Source organism: Callorhinus ursinus, unplaced genomic scaffold (genome assembly GCF_003265705.2).
Source record: "Callorhinus ursinus isolate GAN/ISIS: 27379988/994484 unplaced genomic scaffold, GSC_fseal_2.0 scaffold118, whole genome shotgun sequence".
Classification (NCBI taxonomy): Eukaryota; Metazoa; Chordata; class Mammalia; order Carnivora; family Otariidae; genus Callorhinus; species Callorhinus ursinus.
The window spans coordinates 214,053-237,409 of record NW_027397180.1 but is presented as its reverse complement, the minus strand read 5'-3'; the positions used below and the strand labels follow the sequence as shown (position 1 = coordinate 237,409).

Below are 23,357 nucleotides of genomic sequence, written 5' to 3'. Positions count from 1 at the left end.
TTCTGGGCCTCTGGTGGATTGTGTCTGTTCTCAGATGGGAAGTCCAGCTGGGGAAAGGTCTGGAATGTGGTAGCCTCCTGGTCCTCCTCTCGAGTTCCTTGTGAGGCGGGGGGCTTTATTGAGGTCCTACCCTCCCCGCACTTGGGGTTTAGGGACAGGAGTCAAGGCAGGCTTCCTGGAGGAAGAGCTGGGGAGGAGGGGCAGAACCGCCAAAGATGCCCCTGGGGACAGTGGAAACTCTGAGGAGTCCCCCAGGTCCTAGACTCTCTGGGCTGGTTGGGCCGGTTTGCCCTCTGCCCCCAGGCTGGGTGGTTGCAGCTCCGAGGCTTCCTGGCGTCTGAGAGCAGGTCAGTCTTAAGCGCCAGACTTGGGCGCGAAGCGGGACTCTTGGGTCCGCCCTCCGGCCCTGGCTGCTGGGCGGGGCTGCACCTGCCGCCGCCGCCGGGCTCGTCGCCGCTGCGCACCTGGCCCAGGTGAGACGTCCCGTCCCCGTGGTCGCGCAAGCCCCAGGTCTTGGCAGCAGGTGAGTGGCTCGGACCCACGGGGGTGAGTGGAGCTCGCTGGCTCCCGGGAGCCGGGACTAGGCTTGGAGCTTGGGGGCCGGGGCCGGGGGGGCTTGCCCATAAGAGCCTCTGGGCCGCGGCGGGTGCGGTCCCGCAGGAAGTGGCTCGGAGTCGGCCCGGCTGCCCCCGTCGCCCGGAAGCCTGAGTTGGTCCGCGTCCCTGCCCCTTGGGTCTGGCGGCGGGGCGGGGGGTGGGGGACGGCAAAGGCTGCTTTTCCCGCTCCGCCCGACACGGGCAGTGGCTTCCTCGTGACCTTCGCCCAGGAGAGGGAGGAGGAACGCCAAGGCGCGCGGAGACCCTCGATTCTGCCCGGAGCTCGGATCCCAGTCCTGAGGCCTCCCCGGGCTCCGGGGGTGTACGGAGGAGCTGGCTGGGGCGGTGCACGGCGCTGGTCGCCGGGCGGAGCTACCGTCATGCGCGCTCCCGCCCTCCGTCTGCGTCCCCGACCTGCTGTGCTAGGCCTGCCGGTCACCCGCGCGGCCCCCCTGCGCACCCCGACCTGTCATCCACGTCCCCCTCGTGCGCGCCCCAACCCGCCATCCGCTCTCTGTGAGCGCGTCTGCCTCCGTGCGCGTTCCCTTTTCGACGACACCCGAGTCCCCGCCCTCTGCGCCCGCCCCCGACCAGCCTGCCCACTGCACCTGGAGGGTGGGGGACTAAGTCTGGTCCTCCCCTCGGAAAGGCAGACCGCCGGAGGTGGGGTGTGTAGTGGAGGGGAACCGGGCGTTGCGGCCCCCTGGGGAGCAGGACGGAGCCCCCCGCCTGCGGGGCCACAGCCTTTCGTGCAGTTCTTCCTTCAGGAGACACGTCGGGGGCGCAGCGCGTCCCAGATGAGCAGGGGATGCTGGAGACTATGGGGTGCTCAGCAGCAAACCAGATGGCGGAGGGGTGGGGAATGGGGGGATCGCCTCCCGCCGCTTGAGCCGAGGGAGTCAGAACTCAAGCCAGAACATAAGCTCAGGAGCTGGATCTTTCTAGGAACCACCGGGTGTAGGGCAGAGTGTGGTGGGTGGTGGGGGGAGAGGGAGGGAGGCTTGGATTCGGAAGGGCCTTTCGGGACAGTGCCTAAGGCCATGTGGGCTTCTTTGCACTCACCTTGGAGAGTGGGCCTGGGGGTGAGGGTGTACTTTAGCAGCAGAAGGGGGGGTGTCCTGTCATGGCTGTGAGAGGGTGACACAGAGGGGCACACAGAGGCAGTCTGGCAGGAGCTTTGAGAGGCCGCAAGAATGGTTGGGGCTCTTTGCTTCCCACCTGGGTGCTCCTATGCAGGTCACTGACTACTGTAGGAGGTGACCTGGGCATCGGGCCCACTGAAGCACCTTCAAGGAGGGGCTGGTACCAGTGCTAATGTGCATTCAGGAAGCTGAGGCTCAGTGGAGAAAGGGTGCAGTCAGATCTTCCTACAGTTCTGTGGGGACGCTGAGCCCAAGATGCACCATCATCCAAGGGTCTTCAGGGCCACGGGGGGTGGGAGGTTGAAGAGCAGGGCTGGGACAGGGTCAGATTAAGGACATAGGAAAGCCAATATTGAAGGTGGCCCACTGGTGGGCCTCTGACCCTGGGTGGGTGAGAACAGGGACAAGGCCTGAAGAGGACCCTTGCCCAATTTCTCTGGGTAGTGATGCCAGCCACCTATTGCTGAGCCTTGAGTCCCAAGTCAGTCTGGGCTGGGTGCGGGGGGAGTCAGTGGTGACAAAAGGAGATACTGGCCGCCCCCCACCTGGGCTCAGAGCCCAGGAGCCTCTGTTGAGGCCTTTTCTTTGCTCCCTTATCTGGAAAGGTGGGGGGGGGGGGCTGTCCTCCTATCCCAGCCTGGAACTAAGGTCCATGTGATAACACAGCCCCCTTTTAACCGCTCACTGTTTGGGGACTACATGGGGGAATCAGATCGGGAGGGGGCCCAAAAACTCTGCTCAAGGCCCTATTATTGGCAGGAATTTCCACAGGACCCTCCTTACCCCAGCAGGCCACAGGTCAGATACACACTGGGGCTGCTTACTTGGGCCAGGGGGAGCAACCTGAAGGCCCCCACCATCCTTAGTGTAGCTTCGTAGGCAGTGTCTGGGAAGCTGGCTCTCGTGTGTGTGCAACATGGCCCCGACTGGGAGTCTCCTTAGGAGCCCCCACCACCACATCACCCTGGGCTCCAGCCCCTCTGCAAGCTCCCCTCCACCCCCAGGCTTGGCCTCGGGAAGTATGATGCCTGGGTGGGCTGGGGTGGGCCCCAGAGGAAGGAGCCGCTTGACTCAGAGTTACAGGAAGAAGCAATGCAGGCGGGGCAGGCGGGGCGAGAACCACCAACTGCCCGCCTGCCTGGGATGGGGGTGGCTGCCTGGGTGGGGTTTAGGTCTAGGAGAGGATGTGACTGCAAAGCCAGGAAGCTACAGGGAAAGTGCTGATTAAAACACACACAAACAAAAGACAGGTCCTCGCTGCGCTTGGTGATGTGTCCTGGTGCCGTGGGCCGCAGGCTGGGTTGGGGGCCCAGCTGAGCAGAGAGTTTGCTCCCAAGCACACGTCAATGACCTCAATGACCGACATTCCCCACGAGGAGGAAAGAGCCGGAACCAGGTGACTTCGTGTACTCCCGTAGCAGCCCTGCCACTCCGCGTGAGCCTGGACACCATTCCAACCTGAGGCTGGTTCTCCGAGTCAGGCCTGGCTGAGGGGAGGCCTGCAGCATGTGTGGGCATGGTATGTGTGTCCATAAGAGCAGGGGTGACAGGAGGCTGTCCGTACGCCACGGGCAGCAGGGTAGGTGTGAGGTACAGTGTGTGTGGTGTGGGGTTTGCGCAGATGCTCGTGGTAGTGCACCCTGTGCGAGCTGTTGCAGGTACGGATGTGCAGTGTGTGGGTGTGTGGCCAGAGTGCTGGAGGTGTGGGGAGTGTGCGTGGAGGCACACACACCAAGATAGTAGTTCAGGTGCACGTGGGGAGAGGGCTGTGTGTGCATGGGGTGTGCAAAACAGATGATGCAGGGGACAGTGTGCAGGGGGAGGGCACCTGTCCCTGGATGTGTAGTTTGGCCTTAACTTCCAGGAAGGCTCAAGGCTGCCTTCCCAGGGGTAAAAGCTCTTCTGAGCTTGAAGACGTGGGAGGGCCACTGCAAGAGTTTCCTTGGGATCCACCGAGCTGGAAACACGTCCTTCCAGGCACACTGGGGTAGGGGATGTGAGCTGCCCAGTCTTCCATAGCCTCCCAGTGGACTGGTTCTCCTTCTTCAAGGACCTTCAAGACTGCCCTCCACAGGAGCGCTTCTGGAAGGAACCTCCTCACCCCTTCCCTGCCTGACGCTCCACCAATTCCCGAGGAAATCCCGTCCCAGCCAAACCCAGGGCTTCTGGCTGTGCTGAGGCCGGGCCAGGTCCACAGTGGCATCACCATGCAGAAGGGATGGTGGAGAGGCCGAGAGACGTCCCTGTAAAGCCTCAGGGGCCCGCAGGGTGGGGAGGATGGCCTGAGGCAGGAGTGGAGTACCTGCTGGACCACTTGGGTGAACCTGGCGCCAGGGAGGAGGTGGACCCAAGGCCCTGGCCGTCAAGGAGGCTCTCAGTGAAGGCCCCGACACTGGGGGTTTTGGCTCCTCCTTTCAGCTCAGCTCACTGTAGAGATTTTTTTGTCAGGATACTTGTGTGGCCACTGCCAGTCCGGGTTGGGAGTGGTCCCAGCCCCCACATAGGAAAGAAGAGCCACCTACGGGTGGGGTGGGGGCTTCCCTTGGAGAACTAGACAATGTGGACAAGAGTCTTTGGTTTTGGAAATGACAAATGGGTGGGGGGGATGCAGGTGTGGGACCCAGAAGGAGGTGGGACCTAGTAGGCCTGTTGGAGCAGACTCAGGCCAGCCAGGCCTCCCTTGTCCCCTCCTGCCTCCATGGCTGCGGCCTGGCTCAGCCTTGGGTGCTGCCGTGTCCATACACACACGGGCACACGGGACATGTCCAGAACAGAACCCTGCAGGGGGAGTGCAGCTCAGAGTCCAGCAGCCCACACTTACCGTGTGGTGGTGGACAAGTTTCACATGCCCCCCTCTCCCTAGGGCCTGGGTGAGCTCGGGGCTGCCCTGCATCCCTCCTTGTATGTGGCACCCCTGTCCCAGGGGGTAGTGGGAACACAGCCACCTCCCAGCCTCATGAGGGGTGCCAGGGGTGTGCATCCATGGTCCCTGCCTCCATCATGGTGACCCTGGAACAGGTGACGTTCACTCCGAGGGCCCCTCCTAGCCGCCTGGGCCCTGCCCACTCCAGCCACATGATACTGTGCTGGCGTCCCCAGCACCCATGAGGCAGCTGTGCAAAGTTACATGTTAACTCATCCTGTTCTTGTTTAACTTTCTCCTTTGGGATGGCAGCAGCCTCTGACCCGTCCTGGTGCCCTGACTGACCGGCCACAAAGACAGAGAGTGAGTCTTGCCCACCTCCTGGGGGACCAGTCTGCTCAGCCAAGGAGCCCCGTGGAACCGGGGGTTGGCACCAGTGCCCAGCCTGCCTCGAGGAGGCCCCGGCCAGACCATGGCAGGTAGAGGGGTCAGAGAGGGACAAGCACGGGCCCCACTCCCACCTCCTGTCCCTGAGGCTGGCTCCACGCTGTGATGTTGCCTGGGCTCTCAGCTTGGCCTCCAGCCAGGGGTACAAAGGCTTATGCTTGCCTCTCCCACATAGCCCAAGGTCCTGACCCCATGATTAGGACAAGCCCAGAGCCCTCTCCTGCCCAAAGCCTCCAGACCACAGTTGTGGGGGTCAACAAAGCTCAGGGACACTGGGAGTGGGAGCTGCTGGGGGGCCCCCAGGGGCAGGATGAGTAGATGTGGGCTGCTGAGAGACCACCTAATCAAGATGATGGTGGTCTCCTCTCACGTCCTACTAGGACTCTTCACCCTGATTTGAAAATCAAAAAATTTAGGTCTCAGGGAGCTGGGAAAGCTTGCCCATGACCAGGAGTAGAGGGTCCTGGAATCCCATGCTCCCATCCCAGGTGGAAGGTGCTGGTAAGCTCAGCACTGGTGTTCACACTTGCTGCAGCTTCCCCAGCAGAGGTGGCGGGGCGAGGGCTGCGGTGCCTGGCTGCTCACCTGGGGTGGGCAACGGGTGTACACAGAAAATGTGGGAGCTGGGCTCATGTCCTGGCTGGATGAGCAGCCAGATGGGCCCCCACTGGTCTGGGATGGGTCAGCTCAGCTATGACTCTAGCCACGGCCTTCCAGCGCACATCGAGGTCAGGCAGAACACCCAAGACCCAGCTGCCACTGGGGGAAGACATGCCAAGTGCCAAGCCCTGTCCCCAGTGGGACTTGTGCATGGACATGGTGTGGCCACCAAGCAACACATGCCACTAACCATCTTGTTTTTTTCCTGGCCCATAGACCATCTGTGGTTGGTGGGACCCCAGCATCCCAAGCATGGCTAACGACTGGGTCCTCTCTCTGTAGGCCTCTGTGACAGGGCCCCTGACTTCCTCTCCCCCACTGGAAACCAGGCCCTGGGGCCCACCGTGGGCAGTGTAGTGGCTCTGAACTGCACAGCCTGGGTGGTCTCTGGGCCCCACTGTCCCCTACCCTCAGTCCAGTGGCTGAAAGACAGGCTGCCGCTGGGCGATGGGAGCTACTATGACCTCCATGAAGACTCCTGGTAAGAGATGGAAGTGTCCAGGGTCAGGTGACTACCCTGGTTATACCCATGGACACCTATACCCTGGTCTATAACCACCTGGACGGACATGGGCAGAGCGCCACTCTTGACACAGACTAAGGGTTTAGTGACTGCAGGGACAGGTGGCCCCTGTGGACAGGCGCCTTGTAGACAGCCCAGGGCCATGGGTGCCAGCACAATCCTATGGCCTGAATTAGGCATTGCCCCCCAAAATCCAGACCCAGGATCAGGGTGACTATCCCCAAACAGATCCACACCCCCACCAGGTTCTGGCCACTTCTCTTAGCTAGTGGGGCAAGGACCACTCAGGAAGCCCACATCTGCGGCCTCTGTGGTTCAGTCTGACAGGTGGGGCCTAGGGGCATCCACTAATGCTCTCAGGCCCCAGATGAGAGAGTTGGGCCTGATCTCCCCAGGGTCAAGGACAACTTATCAGAGGTGCTTGTGTCCAGTGTTCTGGGGGTCAACCTGACCCGGGCTGAGGACTATGGGGCCTTTACCTGCTCCATCCGGAATGTCAGCTCCTCTTCCTTCACTCTTTGGAGAGCTGGTGAGTGGGGTACACAGGGTGGAAGGTAGAAGGGAAGCCTGGGGAGCCTTGAGGCTCAGAGAACGCTGGGTGGGGGTGGCAGTGGTTCAGGCTGTAGCTCTGTCCCCAGGCCCAGCGGGCCACGTGGCCGCGGTGCTGGCCTCTCTGCTGGTGCTGCTGGCTCTGCTCCTGGCGGCCCTGCTCTACGTGAAGTGTCGCCTCAGTGTCCTGCGCTGGTACCAAGACGCCTGCGGGGAGGTGGAGATGAACGGTGCGTGGGGCCGGGGTGGCCGAGGGGGATGAATCAGCTATGGGGCCTCCCCAAGCTCAGCTCTGGGTGGGCGGGTTGCCTGGGCAAGTGGGGTGGCGGTGGAGGTCTGCAGTGGGGAGGCGGCCGCCCTCGGAAGGCTCTGGTGAGCACACAGTCCAGGAAAGAGCCAGCGCTGGAGAGGGTCTAGGCGCGGCCTGGGGGCGGGGTTGCGAGTGTGTGTGTGCGGGATCTGCGGGGTCGAAATGTGGCGGGCGGGCCTGGTCCCCGCACGCGCGTGGGGAGAGGTTAGAAGGCCCCGTTGGGGCGGGTAGTGAGCCGCCGCGGCCGGGGAGTTGCGGGCCCGGGCCTAGAAAGCGGAGCGCTTGACCCGCCGCCATCCGCAGACGGGAAGCTCTACGACGCCTACGTCTCCTACAGCGACAGCCCCGAGGACCGGAAGTTCGTGAACTTCATCCTGAAGCCGCACCTAGAGCGGCGTCGGGGCTACAAGCTCTTCCTGGATGACCGCGACCTCCTGCCGCGCGCGGGTACCGCGGGCTCCGCCCAGGGCCCCGCCCCCGTCCCGAGACCGGGCCCCGCCCTCCCATGCCCCCCGCCCCATCTCGCTCCGGGTCCCGCCCTGTTCTGGGCCCGAGCCCCGCCCTCCCCTGGCCTCGCCCAGGCCCCGCCCCCGTCCCCTCCCCGAGACCGGGCCCCTCCCTCCCACGGCCCCGCCCCGTTCCGGGCCCGTCCCCGCCCCATCCAGGCCCCGCCCTTCCTCGGCCCCGCCCCACCTCGGCCCCGCCGACGCCCGGTTCCCGCAGAGCCCTCCGCGGACCTGCTGGTGAACCTGAGCCGCTGCCGGCGCCTCATCGTGGTGCTGTCGGACGCCTTCCTGGGCCGGGCCTGGTGCAGCCACAGCTTCCGGTGGGTCCGGCGCCGGGTTGGGTGGGCCCCCAGCCGCGTCCCCCCTGACGGTCCCGCCCCCGCAGGGAGGGCCTGTGCCGGCTGCTGGAGCTCACGCGCAGACCCATCTTCATCACCTTCGAGGGTCAAAGGCGCGACCCGGTGCACCCCGCGCTCCACCTGCTGCGCCAGCACCGCCACCTGGTGACCCTGCTGCTCTGGAGGCCCGGCTCCGTGGTGCGCAGAGGGGTGTGGGGAGGGGCCCTGAAATAGGGCTGGGCGGCACCGGGCTCCAGAGAGGGGTTCTTCCACGGGCGTCTGTATGGGATGGGGGTTTGTGAATGGGCCCGTGGGTGAGGGCTGTGTGGCCTGCTGCCCAGAAGAGGGGCTTCCTTTGAGATCCCGGGAGCCAGGTGAACACACCCTTCCAGCTGTGCTCTTTTGCGGCCAAGGGGACTAGGCTAACGGCCCCATCCTGGCCCCCAGGCGCCTTCTTCAGATTTTTGGAAAGAGCTGCAGCTGGCGCTGCCACGGAAGGTGCGGTACAGAGCAATGGAGGGAGACCCCCAGACCAGGTTGCAGGATGACAAAGACCCCATGCTTATTGTACAAGGCCACGTCTCAGAGGGTCGGACCCTGAACCTGCAGCTGGACCCCGACCCCGAGGGGGACCTGGGTATGCTCAGCTGGCCCCACCCCTGACCCTGAGAGGCTTGGCCTGGGCTGGAGGTGGGGTTCCACAGGGCCAAGGAGCCCAGAAAGGGGTCCAGGTGGAGGGGACTCCTCCCTGCAGGCCATAGGTGGGCTTGACCCCCCAGCACACCCTCACTGCCTCTTTCCTGGGGGCACTTGGGCCCAAGGCCTGCCTGGGAACCTCCAGGACCTCAAATGCCACCATGCAGGAGGGTGAGCAAGGAGTGAGCCCCATGCATGGGTCCCGGCAGAAGTCAGGCCGTGGGCAGCCCAGCCTTAGGCCTGGTGGTACACTCTTCCCAGGTGTCCGAGGGCCAGTCTTTGGGGAGCCATTAGCTCCACCGCATGCAAGTGGGGTCTCGCTTGGAGAGGGCCGGGGCAGCGAGGTAGATGTCTCCGACCTCGGCTCCCGCAACTACAGTGCCCGCACGGACTTCTACTGCCTGGTGTCCGAGGATGATGTGTAGCCCCCACCCGCCAGAACAGCAAGATCTCCAAGGACAGCTGGGTGCAGGGTGGGGTGGGGTCTCTCTCCTCTTAGCAGGACTACCAGCCCTGAGACCCTGAGGGAAGGGGAGTTGCTCCAGTGTACCTCCTACTGCCAGGAAATAAAGTCCTTTTAGATCCTGCCTGGGCCTCAGCCTCTCCTCTCCTCTCCTGGGGCAGGAAGGGGGTATGCAGCCCCTGGGTGGGGCACCCCTCAGTTCTGTCTCAGGCTTGTCTGTGACCCTCAGCCCCTCCCCTTTCTCATCCCCACATTCACTCGGTCACAAATCTGGCTGCTCCTGCCGTCCTGACCATCCTCCATCCTGAGCCAGCTCAGAAACATCTCTGGTAGTAGCCTCTTTGGGTCTGTCTGCTTGGGGTCGTGACTGTCCCCAGCCCTGTCCTGATCCAGCCAGGTCCTGGCGGAGGGGGCAGGCCTCTTACACTTCAGGTTCTGAGCTTTAAGGAAGAAGTCTTTTGCTGTAAACATATGAATGGGCCTGGTTGGGTGACATGGGATCCCAGGACTCAGTCGGACAGTGTGAGTCCCTGGTCAGGACACCCCAGGCCCAGCGAGGCAGGGCAGAGAGAGGTGTTGGGTATGTTTGCCACATGAGGACAGTCCAGCAGGGCAGCACCGAAGCCAGGAGAGCTCACGGCTCTCCCAGGAGTGGTCACTCTGTGCACAAGGCCCCCAGCTCTACTGTGTCTGGACCTCAGCCGGTAGCAAGGTTGACTCTGCTGTCTGCCCTGCTCCCTCCACTCTCACCAGCTCTCCCTGAGGGATACTCTCTTCCTCGTCCTGGGCTCCTGACCTGGAGAAGCCTCTGGGTGTGCTCAGGGTGTGAGTATCCTCAGGGGCAGGCATGGTTGTGCTCAGGGACACTACTGAGTCCCTGCATTGGACCCCGGGTTGGGCCAGCCGAAGAAAGTTGCAGGGCTGTGTTCACGGCCACCTTTATTCCCAGCACTGGGAATATTCCCAGACCTGGTCACCACCCCACACACCAGAGCAGCCTCAAGCCCTGCCCTACCCCCTGCCCTATAGAAGCCATGTCCCTGCAAGCCCCCATCCCCTCCCTGGTGCCCTAGGCCCTTCAGAGTTGCACATGGGGCTCCAGCGAGAGGCCCCAGGCCATCAGCCTCCGCTGGGCTGGCCAGTGAGCAGCGCAGAGCTGAGCCTGTCCCTTGGAGGCTGGGCCACGCTGCATCCTCCTCCTCCAGGAAGTCCTCACCTATGGGCCCAGGAAGTCCTCCTTTCGATAGCCCTTCTGCAGTGGAGAGGGGGCCCAGAGTTAGGGTGCCTGCCTTCTGGGCCCTGCTCTCCCCAGGCCCCACCCTTCCTGGTCTGGGCCTGGACCCCTCTCTCTGGGTCTCTGGTCTCCTCTCCCATGTTTCCCACTCCCTGAGTCTCCTGCTCACAGGAGTTCCTCGGTCCACCCCCTCCCCGCCCCCCCACCCCCACCCCCCCGACGTCCTGCACCCCGGCCTGCCCCAGAACATACCGCCCGGAAGTCTCGGTGAAGCTTGCTGTACTGCCACAGGTTGGCCAAGAGGCTGGAGGCTGCTCGGGAGGACTTCTCACTGTCGGGACTGGCGGGGAGCTGGGGTCAGCAGACACACAGGCTGGGCGGTGGGCAGGGGTGCGTGGGGGAAGGGCTCACCTGTCCCGCTTCTTCTTGATGAAGACCAGCTTTCGGAGCCCGTCAAAGTAGAGCAGGTCCCGGGCGGCAATGGGACTGGCCACCACCAGATTGTTGAGCACTGCGATGATGTTGACCAGCACATCGGCTGGGGGGGACTTCTCACCCACGCTGCCAGGAAGCTTCTCAATCAGGTGACTCACCACCTTGGTGGCTGCCGGGAGGCCAGGAGGTCAGGGGGGCGGGAAGCCAGCCTCCACCTCCACTCCCAGCCACCTTAGCACTTCCGGTCCCCCCCCACCTCCCGTCTGTTCACCCAGGGCTAGCTTGCCATGGGCCCCCCCAAATGGACAACAGAAAAGAAGATCCAGGTGTGAACCCAGCTAGGCAGGGTGAGGGCAGAACCCAGGCTTCAGGACGGCCTGACTCACACATCTCATCCTTGTTCCTGGCATTCCGAGACAGGTTTCGGATGAGGCCAGTCAGTGAGCGCAGCTGGTGGTGGTCAGCGGTCCGAACCCGGTCCAGCAGCGGGTTCAGGATACGCTCCTGCCCCAGAGCCAGGCGGCTCAGCACGCCCGCCCACTGCAGGGGGGAGAGGAGCTGGTGAGAGCGGGCGAAACCCCGGCCCCCAGGGCCTGTACTCTAGGTTGGTTCTTCTCTCTGTCCCTCTCTCCCCCTCTCTCTCTGTCTGCCCAGCCAATCTTGGGGATTCTGAGGCAGGAATGGCCCCTCACTGCCTCTCACCCGCGCAGTGCACCATCCCCTAAGAGGTCTCCCTGCTTTCGTCTTCACACCCCGGCTGGGAGCCTCACCAAGTGTGACTCGGGTTGGCCCCGCTTCAGCTCAAACCTCTCCTTAAAGCCAGCGGGGGCCTCCGGGGCCTGTCTGGTTTGGGATGCTGGCCTCATGCTCCCTGCTGTGCCCTTCAGGTGTGCCTCCGGCTGCACGTCCCGTCCCCCCCTCGATGTTTTGGCTCATCCACATATTTGCACTCATCCTGCCATCCCGCCCCAACAGAATCAACTCCTAGAGCCCTCCTGTGCCCTCTCTGTTCACCCGCGTGTCCCCTCTGCGAGGCCAGGCACGGGCCCTCACCCTGCGGTCGCCCGCGGTGATGTTCTGCAGCGCCCCAGCGGCCGCCTCAGTCGTGTGTGGGTTGAGCTCACAGCGCTGCAGCAACCGGTTGTACAGTCCTACGATCTGGGGGCTCCACAGCCACTCGAGACCCTTGGGGTCCTTAGACACCTCGGCGAAGGTGAGTGTGTCGGCCGTGAGGGGCAGCTGGGTGGGAGGTGGGGAGGGTCAGCTGGGCTCAGGCCGGGGGGCCCACCAGCTCCCAGCCGCCCAGGTCTGTGCCCACCTCTCGAAGCCGCCGGCTCTGAGGCGTGAAGCAGCCCACCACCTCGCTGGGTGGCGCCCCGGCCATGTCCCTGCGGCCCCTGCCCTCGAGCCGCTGTAGGGCTGATGGTGGCATCTCGTCATACAGGCGGTAGGACAGGTTCCTCAGCACGCACACAGCATTCTCCACGCTCTGCAGAGGGCAGACCGTGGTCAGAGTGGACGGGAAACCCCCCGGGCCCTAAGGCGATGGCCGCCCCTCACCTTGTCCTCGCACTTGCCCACGTCCAGGGCATGGTTGATGTAGGTGACCAGGGCATCCACCAGCCCGTGGCACTCACGCATCTTCTGGCGAGTGGCCTGGGAAGCTGAGCTGAGGTTCCTGTGGGTGGAGGCGGATCGGAGATCCCCAGTGGGAACCAAACCCAAGGGCTGAGCCCCTGAGCCCCAGCCCTCTCCTTCCCCTGAGCTGGGCCCCACCCCTTAGCACCTGCTGGCCCTGGTCTCTCTGCATGCCCATCCCCCATTCACCCCTCTGAGTGTCCAGAGTGGGGGTTATGAATGTCAGATGAAGTCCCCGATTTAATGAAGCCTGAGCCTGCGCCCCCAGGACCTATGACATCTGACATGTCAGCCACACCCAGCTTCCTGTCCCGCTTCTGCATCAGCACCTGTGCCTCTTCTGGCCAGCGCCCCCACCCCCGGGCCAGCTCCGCCTTGCCACTCAGACTTCGGTCAAAGGCCCCCTTCTCCGGGCCTCCCCCGCTCCCTTCCAGGCACTCAGCTCTCTCCCCATGGCCTCCCCCAGCTGACCGCCCCCTACCCATGCACCTGAGGAGCCCTGTGGCATTATAGAAGATTTCAGCCTCGGAGGCATTCTGCTGGATGAGGGGTGGTCCCCCGGCCCCGGAGAGGGGGCTCAGCACCAGGTCCGTGAGCTGCTCCAGTGTGTCTCGGGCCAGGCGGTCCTTCAGATGGTCGCTGGAGGACAGGTTCCATAGGATCCCTGGGGCAGGTGGGGCCACGGCTGCGGTCAGTGACAACCTGCTGGTCCCTCCAGCCCCTCCAGGTAGCATTTGGAGCCTCCCCCAGGAGCCCCCCTAGAAAGCCTGCGTGTGAGCTGCAGGTCCTGGGGGTGTGACACAGCAGAGAGCACAACGCTTGGGGACAAGGGCTCTGGAGGCTAGCTGCAGAGATGTGCCACCGGAATAGCTGTGGGGGTGGAGGGCAGTGGTGGGGACAGAGAACAGAGAAAGGGACAAAAAGGCAGAGGGAAGGAAGGGCGCTGGCGCGGGGCTGTGGGTGAGGCCAGGGCCACCTGTGACGTTCTTGCGCAGCTCGTCATCTTGCTCACGCAGCGTCCGCAGCAGCTCGAAGATGCCACTCTCCTCCACCAGGGCCAGCTTGTTGTCCGCGTTGTCGTAGATGAGGTTGCGCATGGCACCCGTGGCGTGGCGCTGCACCTCCTGGTTGGCATGGTTGAAGAGCTTCACCAGCCTGGGCACGGCCTGAAGGCTGCGGGCCTGCACGCACGGGCACGTGGTGTTAGAACTCATGTGCACACCGCACAGGTGCGTGTAGATGTGTGCGAGTACATGGCGGCGTATACCGATGACGGAGACGTACGCGGGTGTGCACACGTGTGTGCAGATGTGTGTCGACGTATACAGCCGTACGGAGAGGCATGCCTATGTGTGTAGCTGGATGCGGACGTGCTCAGACGTGTGCACAGGTGTGCAGGTGTATTGTGAGTGTGCAGATCACTTGCTCCTCCCCCTTCTCTGCTGGGGAGGCTCTGGGCCAGATGGGGTCTGCCCAGTCAGCGTGGGGCGTCAGTGAGAGGTGGTCAGGGGCCGGAAATCAGGGACCAATAGGGTGGTCAGCAGGGGTATTCATAGACCAGCGAGCCACCCGTCCGCCAGCAGGGGTGGTCGGTCACCTGCTTCTTGGCTCCAGCATCGCTGTAGCACTTGTGCTGGATGTAGGCTGCTCCCAGCACCTGCAGGTTGGGGTCTGAGGCCATGAGGTACTTGACTGCCGAGGGCAGGTCAATGTCATCAAATCTGTAGAGACAGGGGTCAGGGGTCAGTGTACCCTGGGGACGGGCCAGGGCCACGGCAGAAGTCCCCTCCCCAGGCCAGGCCCAGCTCACCCGCTGCTGAGCCTCTGCAGAGTGCGGTGGCCGCCGTAGCTGTCTAGTCCACGCATATCTGGCAGGTGGCTGGCGTCAGCCAGGCTCAGGCTGAGGCTGCGCACAGACGGTGCTCGGGCCACAGGCTCCAGGACACCCCCTGGCGCCGCCCCAGCCCCGATGCGGCTGCGATGGCTGCCCTGGAATCGCTGGAGGGTCCGCATGGCCGGTGCACGGATGGTCCGGCTGGGCGGCCCCTCGGTAGCCTCCGGCCAGTCCAGGGCCCCTGCCCGGCTGGAGCTGGCCTGGTGCTCATAGGCGAAGGGCCTGTAGGCAGAGGCAGCCGGGGGCTCCAGCTGCTCGGACACCACGCTGTAGCGGTCATCCAGGCCTCCAGCCCCCAGCCTCAGCGAGCGCAGGGACAAGGTGTCATAGTCCACCCGGCTGCCCATCCCAGCGCGCTCATGGAAGGATAGGGGCCGGGTAGGCATGGGTACAGCGGGCTGGGCTCCCCTGTACCCTGCAACCCCAAAGGTGCTGCCCCCGTTGTGGGCAGAGCTCAGCCTCCGACTGGAGCTCAGGTCCACAGCTGAGCGAGAAGACCAGGAGGCAGGGCTGTAGGTGGGCTTGGCAATGTGCCGGAAGGTCTGTAGGGAGGGCAGGGAGGAGAGCAGTGAGGGGGTGTTGGGGGCTCACTGGTCCCTCTCCCTGACCCTGGAGCTTCCAGCTTCCCCCCAGCCTCCCCCACGAGACTCTCCAGGGCGTGGGGACAGTGTCACTCACAGAGGTGTTGTCCCCACCGAGGCCCTGGGAGCGGGAACTGAAGCCAGCCTGCAGGGTGTGGTACTGACCGCGGGATGTGCCTGTTGACAGGAACAGTGGTAGCCTGGCTGGGTCAGATGGCTCATGAGTCTCCTCCAATATCAGCCCTGGTCGGACCTCTCCCACAGCCCCCTGTGCCCCTCCAGCTGTGCTGGGGGACGGGCACCCCCACATTCACCCCCCCTCCCGACCTCTTGGTCACCTGAGAAATGTGCCAGGGACTCCATCAGCTTTCCAATCCCTGCCAGGGCACATGCCCGGCCCCCTCCTCCAGGAAGCAACGCTGACCTCCTGTGAGCCCGTCCTGTGCTATGGTCACACAGGAGTGATGCCGCACTTGCCAAGGACACACAGTCCCCTGTCCCACCTGGAAGAGCCACACCCACCCCATCCAGCCACACAGAAACTGGGGGTGCTGGCGCCAGCCTGACTCTGGTGAGTGGACAAACAGGTGGGTGGGTGGAGGGTGGAGAGATGGGGGAGGAGGAGGGAGGGCTGGTGGGACCGTTGGAAGGGTGGACAGATGGATGGCTGCTTGGACAGACAACAGTCGGGTGAAAGTCGGACGGAGACAGAGCACGGGGATGGACGGGTAGGTGGGCTCCGTGGTCTCTGGACAGGGCGGGGGGTGGGATCAGCCTCTGCTAGGGTCCCTGCTGGGGTCACGTCTTGGGGGAGAAGTGTCATATGTCCCCAGAGAGCCTGGCCAGGTGACCGGCTGAAAGGACTCATGTTGTGGGAGAAGGAGGGGGCCTCAGCCTCTCCCCCAGCCTCTGTGAGCTGGACGGTCTGGGGGCTCCCCTCCCAGCACACTCCCCAGACCCGCCCTGGTTAATGAGGCTTCTGGGCAGGGGCTATTAACCCTTTGACGCTAGTGAGGCTCAGCCTGGGGGGGCACACCTCCAGCCTGGGGACCTTACTCCCACCCCCAAATTATACTCCTTCCCCTAATTGGCAGGGTTGCCAGGGTGGTAATTAACCCCTCCCTGCTCCCTCCTCCACCCCATGACCCCTGGGCACCCAACTACTTAGCCCCAGCAAGGCTGAGGCCCAGGCAGGGGAGGACTCAGGAACCCAGGCTGCTCTGGCTGACCCTCTTCCCCCGGCCCGCATCTGGAGACCTGTCCCGGGAAAGGGCCCTCTAAAGGTCGTGTGAATCACTGTGAGAACTGGTGTCTGGACTCCTGACATCCTGGGAAGTTCCTCTTACTATCTAACCTCGATCCCTGTTGCTGCAGCCTGGCAAGGGAGGAAATGGCATTTCCAGAGCAACTGCCCTGAACTCAGTGTGTGTGAGACCCTCTAAGGCACACGCACATCCACACCCACACGCGCGGGGGTCTGCCTGGCACTGAGGAGGCACTCCCCCACTTGCTGTTCTCACGAAGAATAACTGGGTCAGGCCTCCGGGGCCCTCCCTTGCAAGTCCACAGGGAGACCCTGGTCCAGACAGGCAGTTGGCTCTGGTCCAGGTTTCCCAGACCCGCCCCCTCACGTTTCTGTCTGCTCATTCCCTTGGGGCCTGGGGGGTGGTGGGGAGGGATGCTGGAGTCTGGGTGTCTGTGCCTCAGTGTGTTTGTGTCCCTGTGGGACTGACGTGTGTGAGCCTGTGTTATGTGGGGCCGGACGTGTACAGGTTCCGGGTTTGCTGACAGAGACAGGCCCTGCCTGGCCTGCCATGTGCCAATCCTGCCATGTGCCGATGGCGCTCTGGGCTGAGGGGACAGGTGGGGCCCAGCCGGGCTTGGCCGCGAGGACCCCGGGGGTCCCTGCTGGATGGTGGGAGGCCGCACCCACGTCTTCTCCCACACCTGGTGGGGCGGGGTGGGTGACTCAGTGCAAGGCCTCGGTGAGTCAGGGCGCTGAACTCCAGCGCCAGCCCTACCACGGCCTCTGGCCCTCGTACCACCACACCCACTGAGACCACCTCTACCCACGGCCACCGTTCCCACTGCCCGGCACCCACCCTGCGGGCATCCGCTTACCTCTGGCTGCCTCGGTGGCCCCCTCAGGCTCAGCTGCCCCGTTGTGCCGAGCCTGCTGGCCTAGCTGCAGGAGGCGGGCACGGACCTGTTCCTGGACACGGGCTGCCCGCAGCTGCTCAGCATCCGGCCCCTCTGCGCCCCGGCGGTCCAGCTGCAGGTCAGAGGGCAGCGCCAGGGAGCACACACCGGCCTCAGGCTGCAGGGCCGACAGCAGGAAGTTACCGTCCTGCATGGCGGCAGATGCGCCCGGCCGGGTCTGCTCCTGGCCTGGGCCGCTGGGGCCTCCTCCGGCCTGAACGTCTTCACCGTCCGGGCCCCGAAGTCCCCTCCCCACTGGCCTCGCCCAGAGCTGGCCAGGAGACAGACGCCGGCCCGGCCCTGAGCTTGGCTGGGGGCGGGGACACCTGGGCCAGGTAAGAGGGAGGGGCCACCACCTGCTTAAGGTGGAATTTGGGCGGAAGAACAGGCCGACACCCTAGCCTGGCTTCCCTATTCCTTCCACATCCCAGGACAGAGCAGCAGGGATCTGGGCCCGGCTTAGTTCCCAGCTTTTGTTCCCAAGCCACCATGGGCCCTACTGTCCTGCGTGTCAGGGAAGGGCCGGGGTAGGCCACCGGGGAGCCTACGGGCAGCCACCTCCGTGAGTCTGAAGGGGAGGGGTTTTCTTTGCCTGGGTGACTGGGGGTTCCAGGTAGCCCCTCGAACCAGGCAGCCAACCCTGAGCTAGGCAGGGGTCAGTGCTAAGAGTGAGGGTTGGGGATAAAGGGCTTGGTGGAGTTTTAGGGTAGAAGAGGGCCCTATGGACCTTGATCCTTGGTGCCCAAGAGATCCCAGAAGCAAACAGATAGACTGGCCCACCCCCTAGGCTCATGACCTTCCTGATCTCTGTCCTGTAGACCCCAGAAGTTGCCCTCATCCCCCCAACTTCTGTAGAGGCCTCCAAAGGGCTGGCTTGGCCCTCTCTGGCACCCCTCCTGGCCTCCTGCCCCCCAGGCCATGGGGTAGAAGGCCATTCCCTCCACGTGAGTCAGGGCTCAGCTCAACAGAGCTCTGACAAGGCAAGGTAGGCAGGAATGCTGCAGGGCATTGACTCAGAGGGGCCCTCCTGCCCAGGCTGGGGATGCAGGAGCTGGGGTGTGTGTGTCAGGGGAGGAAGAACCCAGGAGTCTGACAGAACAGTGATGAGGAGGGGTCGGCAGCAGGGGTGGGGAGCGGGGCCCAGGCTTAGCTGGGCTTGCCCCCAGAACGTTTCCCTGGGGTGCTCCCATCCAGCTGGACCAGCATGCTGCAAGGCCTCCTGAGTAGGTCTGGAGTGAATCCAGGATAGGCCCCTGGTGGACTGAGTAGGGGCAAAGGGTGAGCTGACCAGGGCTGGAGGGGTGGGGGCTGAGTGGCCTCAGGTACCTCCTGGGCCCCCGCCTTGAGAAGTCACGGTGGGGCCCACTCTAAGAGCCTCTTCTCTCCCATGGGAGGCCTTTACCCTGGTCTCCTGAAGACATTTGCCTTAATCTGTAATCAGTCTTTTCAGGGGATGTGGTCCCAGGTGGGGATGGCGGTTGGGGGGGGATGGTGGTTGGGGAGCCTAGGGGTGAGGAGGGAGGTCTGAGTCAGAAGGCAGGCCTAGGAGTGAGGTCAGTGCTGGAGAGGGGTAGGGGCGGGGTGGGAGTAGGTTCAAGGGGGAGCAGAGCGTCCCCAAAAATCGCAAGGTGAAGCCTGGGGTGGAGCCGCTGGGCCAGGGTGGGTGCTCGGGTGGGAGACCTACCGTGCTGGTGGTCTGGATACTGCCGGCCCCATGGCTCATCCCGGAGGCCACTGCTGCAGGCCAAGGGGTCCTGGGCTCCATCCCAGGCCCGGCGTGTCTGTCCGGGGTGGCCTCTCACTGCAGTACAGGCCTGTGGGGGCACTAGGAGGGCGGGGTGGGAACGCCCGCACACCCAGCTCATCAGACCGGTTGCTTCCCTGGGAGACGTGTTTTGTGTGGAAAAATCCTGGGAGACAAGTTTGTGCGGCGCTGAGTGCACCTGGAGGCACACGCCTGGCACGGGCCTAGGGCCCGCCCTCCATTTGGGGTCTACCTGGGCCCACCTGGGGCCCTGCAGAGGCCTGGCCTGGCAGCCTGCCTGGGGAAGCCAGACTCAAGGCTGCAGGTGGGGGTTCAAAGGGCTTGTGGGGTGGCCCCAAGGGGTAGGCCGGGCTGCAGAGGGATGGAGGGGGCTTTGGTGCAGTGGCATGGCCAGGAGAGCTTCCAGTGCCCCAAAGCTGTGTTGAGCCTTCCTGAGGACCTGTGGACCCCTCCCCCACCATGGGCCTCTCACCTCTGTGGCTCAGTACTCCTGGAAAGCCTGGGATCCTGGGTGCACTTTCTCTAACCACTGCAGGGCCAGGGGGACTGGTCATGGCCCGGACCTGTTACCACCACTCTCAACGCCAGGCTAGGAGCCACGTCTGACCCCTGCAACCAGCCTTCTTTTTTTTTTTTTTTTTTTAAGATTTTATTTATTTATTCATGACAGACAGAGACAGAGAGAGAGAGAGAGGCAAGGGAGAAGCAGGCTCCCAAGGAGCAGGGAGCCCGATGCGGGACCCGATCCCAGGACCCCGGGATCATGACCTGAGCCGAAGGCAGACGCTTAACCATCTGAGCCACCCAGGCTCCCTGCAACCAGCCTTCTGTTCTGTCCTCCCCAGAGTTCCCTTTTCCCCGTAGCCAGTGCTTGGGGAGGGGGCACAAGGAGGATTCAAGCTTAGGCTTGATGGTGGGCTTCCTGGAGGAGGTCTGTGGCAAATAGAAGATACACCCAGGGAACTTAGAAAACAGATAGAAGGGCCATCTGTGTGGCAGGGCTTGGGAACCTGTGTTTAACTCCCCCAGGGATGTTGGTGCTCCATCAGGTTGAGAACCTGGGACTTGGGGAGTCCTGGGGTGAGTGAGTGAGGCTTTTACTCAGGAGGTAGGCAGCTCCTGGGGAAGCCCGGACTCTACCCTGGGGCATCTGAAGTGAAAGCTGTGATGGCCTGAGGGGGTTGAGTTAGCGTTTATACTCCTCCATCTGACTGGGCACAAAGGATGTGCTGGGTGGTCAGCTGGAGGTGGGGACCCCCAGGGGGCTATTAGAAAAGTCTCTGGGGGCGCCTGGGTGGCTCAGTCGTTAGGCGTCTGCCTTCAGCTCAGGTCATGGTCCCAGGGTCCTGGGATCGAGCCCCGCATCGGACTCCCTGCTCGGCGGGAAGCCTGCTTCTCCCTCTCCCACTCCCCCTGCTTGTGTGCCCTCTCTCGCTGTGTCTCTCTCTGTCAAATAAATAAATAAAATCTTAAAAAAAAAGAAAGGAAGGAAAGTCTCTGAAGGAGGAGCTAGGGACGAAGATCAGGGGGGCGGAGGATGGGGAGGCTTCCAAGGGCCAAGGGCCAGAGTGGGGGGGAGGGGGGTGGAAGGAGGACCCCCTAGTGCTGTCTTCAGTGACCTGGAGCTGGAGGAGGGGCACAAGGGGAGTCGGGTGGGGGGGTTATTACGGAGCAGAAGATGAGGAAAAGCTTGAAGATATTACAGCAAAACAATATTGAAAACAAAATTGGGGAACACGCGCTGGCACAGAGGGGTTAAGCAGTTGGCCTGGGGCCACACAGCCTACGAGGGTGGGGGTAGATTAGCCAAGCCCTCGCGCGATGACGGACCAGATGTGGGGCGCAGCTCGCTGGCTGGAGGGCCCAGAGGCGCCGGTCTTGCTTCCTCTCCGCTGCAGCCCGGAGCGCGTCGCGTCCCGGGCGCTTCCTGTCAGCGAACCTGCGCCCACGCTCTCAAACCTTCCAACCTCCCGCGGTCTGGACTCCCGCCAAATCCAGCCCAGGGCCCGCATCCTCCACCGAGCCTACCCGGCCTAGCGCGGTGGGCGCCACCCCCCGCCCTGGCCCTGTGGGTAGCGTGGCCCCCGCGCCTAATCCCCGAGGATCCTGGGGGGGACCCTTGGGACCTGGCATCCCCTGTGCCCCCACCTCTTGCCTTGCGTCTTTGGTGTGGAAGGTGCAGCTGAGGGATACGCGCTCCAGGCAGCCCACACCCACCCACCCACCCACCTGCTCCACCAACACCCGCCCCCCGTCGCTTCATCCATTCATCCATCCCTTGTCGGGTTGCGTCCTGAACTCTTCTGCGCACCAGGCGCTGTTCTGGAGAAGGCAGGTGTGACGCAGGTGCACGCGGCTTTCCCAGGGAGCTGTCCTGTGCGCTGACCTGAGCGGCTGGAGCCGGTAACTCACGCTGCCCGGTGCTCCCAAGGGTCTTAACCGCTGACGCCCACTGACTTCGTGTGCGCGTGCATTGCCTAAGTTCCTGGCATCGGTGTTTCAGACTTTAGATTCTGGCCTGTATTTATTCCAGAAAAGTTTTCTCCTGCTATATCACATATTTTTCTTCTCTTGTCTTCTGGCTTGTCTGTGTCCTTATCTCTTGTCTTCTCAGGAATCACTTTTAGTTCTGTTCTTTTCCACTTCATTTGGTGCACTTTTCTCAAATTTGTCTTCTGTGTTCTTGACTGGGTTTTCAATGATGGGTATTCGTATGTTTTGAAATTCCTAAGGTGGCTTTTATTTCTGTAAAGATTTTCTTTTTCTCTTCCTCCCCCCCCAAGTATTGTCAGATTTTAATTTTCTTTGTTCTTATCATTGATTTTTTTATTTAACATATAATGTATTATTTGTTTCAGGGGTACATGTCTGTGATTCAACAGTCTTACACAATTCACAGCGCTCACCGTAGCAATACCCTCCCCAATGTCCATCACCCAGCCACCCCATCCCTCCCACCCCCCTCCACTCCAGCAACCCTCAGTTTGTTTCCTGAGATTAAGAGTCTCTTATTGTTTGTCTCTCTCTCTGGTTTTGTCTTGTTTCATTTTTCCCTCCCTTCCCCTATGATCCTCTGTCTTGTTTCTCAAATTCCTTATATCAGTGATATCATATGATAATTGTCTTTCTCTGATTGACTTATTTCGCTTAGCATAATACCCTCTAATTCCATCCACGTCATTGCAAATGGCAAGATTTCATTTTTTTAAATTTTTAAAATTTTTATTTTTATTTATTTTTTAAAAGATTTTATTTATTTATTTGACAGAGAGAGACAGCAAGAAAGGGAACACAAGCAGGGAGAGTGGGAGAGGGACAAAGAAGGCTTCCCGTGGAGGAGAGAACCTGATGTGGGTCTTGATCCCAGGACCCCGGGATCGTGACCTGAGCCAAAGGCAGACGCTTAACGACTGAGCCACCCAGGCGCCCCTTCATTTTTTTTTTAAAAGATTTTATTTATTCGTTTGAGAGAAAGAGGGAGAGGGAGCACAAGCAGGGGGAGCGGCAGGCAGAGGCAGAGGGAGAAGCAGGCTCCCTGCCGAGCAGGAGGCCTGATGCAGGGCTCGATCCCAGGACCCTTAGATCATGACCTGAGCTGAAGGCAGATGCTTAACCATCTGAGCCACCCAGGCGCCCCGAGATTTCATCTTCTGATGGCTGCATAGTATTCCATTGTGTATATATACCACATCTTCTTGATCCATTCATCTGTTGATGGACATCTAGGCTCTTTCCATAGTTTGGCTATTGTGGACATTGCTGCTATAAACATTGGGGTGCACGTGCCCCTTTGGATCACTACATTTGCATCTTTGGGGTAAATGTAAATACCCAGTAGTGCAATTGCTGGGTCATAGGGTAGCTCTATTTTCAACTTGTTGAGGAACCTCCATACTGTTTTCCAGAGTAGCTGCACCAGCTTGCATTCCCACCAACAGTCTTATCATTGATTTTTTTTAAAGAAGACTTCATTTTTAGAGCAGTTTTAGGTTCAGAGCAAAATTAAGAGGAAGGTACAGAGATTTCCTTGCCGCCCCCCACCCCCTCCCCGGCCTGGGCATAGACTCCTTGCTTACCAGCGTCTTCCGCCGGAGTGGCACATTCCTTTCGATTGATGAGCCTACCTGGACACATCGGTATCACCCTAAGTCCACAGTCCGCATCAGGGTTCAGGCTTGGTGGCATGCATTCCGGAGGCTTGGGCAAACACATCATGACATGTATGCACCATTATAGTATCACACAGAGTAGTTTCACTGTCCTCAAACCTTCTGCCTAGTCACCCCTCCCTCTGCCCCACAGCCCCTGGTAACCACTGGTCTTTTTACTGCTCTTGTAGTTTTGCCTTTCCAAGAATGTGACGGGATTGGAACCATACAGTACGCAACCTTTTCAGACGGGCTTCTTTCACTTAGTAATAAACATTGAAGATTCCTCCACGTCTTTTCATGGCTTGATAGTTTTTTTGTGTTGTGTGTGTGTGTGTGTGTGTGTGTGTGTGTGTGTGTGTGTGTGTGT

At 61.9% G+C, this 23,357-nt stretch overlaps 2 protein-coding genes across 11 annotated transcripts; one reads left to right on the top strand and one right to left on the bottom strand.

The window, feature by feature from the left end:
• Positions 1-2,910: 2,910 nt before the first annotated feature.
• Positions 2,911-9,217, top strand: SIGIRR (single Ig and TIR domain containing). Of its 9 annotated transcripts, XM_025862007.2 has the most exons (11): positions 2,911-3,257; positions 3,789-3,959; positions 4,914-5,076; positions 5,991-6,189; positions 6,627-6,760; positions 6,858-7,010; positions 7,394-7,537; positions 7,814-7,916; positions 7,982-8,132; positions 8,382-8,571; positions 8,892-9,217. In XM_025862007.2, exons 2-11 carry the CDS (start codon positions 3,957-3,959, stop codon positions 9,053-9,055), a joined length of 1,404 nt encoding a protein of 467 aa, XP_025717792.1. In that variant the 5' UTR covers positions 2,911-3,257; positions 3,789-3,956; the 3' UTR covers positions 9,056-9,217. The 9 variants fall into 9 exon arrangements, with proteins under 9 accessions (XP_025717792.1, XP_025717794.1, XP_025717793.1 ...); XM_025862009.2 differs by lacking the exon at positions 3,789-3,959 and having other exon boundaries at positions 4,917-5,076; XM_025862008.2 differs by having other exon boundaries at positions 2,911-3,959; positions 4,917-5,076.
• A 527-nt stretch (positions 9,218-9,744) lies between these two features.
• On the bottom strand, positions 9,745-18,839 carry PKP3 (plakophilin 3). Of its 2 annotated transcripts, XM_025862059.2 has the most exons (14): positions 18,759-18,839; positions 16,997-17,192; positions 14,973-15,052; positions 14,211-14,836; positions 13,998-14,121; positions 13,377-13,581; positions 12,890-13,064; positions 12,323-12,440; positions 12,081-12,251; positions 11,816-12,001; positions 11,149-11,302; positions 10,739-10,931; positions 10,580-10,667; positions 9,745-10,345 (listed from the first exon to the last, which is right to left on the bottom strand). In XM_025862059.2, exons 1-14 carry the CDS (start codon positions 18,837-18,839, stop codon positions 10,310-10,312), a joined length of 2,433 nt encoding a protein of 810 aa, XP_025717844.1. In that variant the 3' UTR covers positions 9,745-10,309. The 2 variants fall into 2 exon arrangements, with proteins under 2 accessions (XP_025717844.1, XP_073745954.1); XM_073889853.1 differs by lacking the exon at positions 18,759-18,839 and having other exon boundaries at positions 9,746-10,345; positions 16,997-17,228.
• Between the last annotated feature and the right edge of the window lie 4,518 nt (positions 18,840-23,357).

Coding starts and splice junctions, on each gene's coding strand:
- SIGIRR (XM_025862007.2), top strand. Junction 5,077..5,990: donor GAGGCCCCGGCCAGACCATG/GCAGGTAGAGGG, acceptor CTCTCTCTGTAG/GCCTCTGTGACAGGGCCCCT. Junction 7,538..7,813: donor CGACCTCCTGCCGCGCGCGG/GTACCGCGGGCT, acceptor CGGTTCCCGCAG/AGCCCTCCGCGGACCTGCTG.
- PKP3 (XM_025862059.2), bottom strand. CDS start 18,839: ATGGAGCCCAGGACCCCTTGGCCTGCAGCAGTGGCCTCCGGGATGAGC. Junction 12,252..12,322: donor TGGGCAAGTGCGAGGACAAG/GTGAGGGGCGGC, acceptor TGCCCTCTGCAG/AGCGTGGAGAATGCTGTGTG. Junction 12,002..12,080: donor AGAGCCGGCGGCTTCGAGAG/GTGGGCACAGAC, acceptor CCTCCCACCCAG/CTGCCCCTCACGGCCGACAC.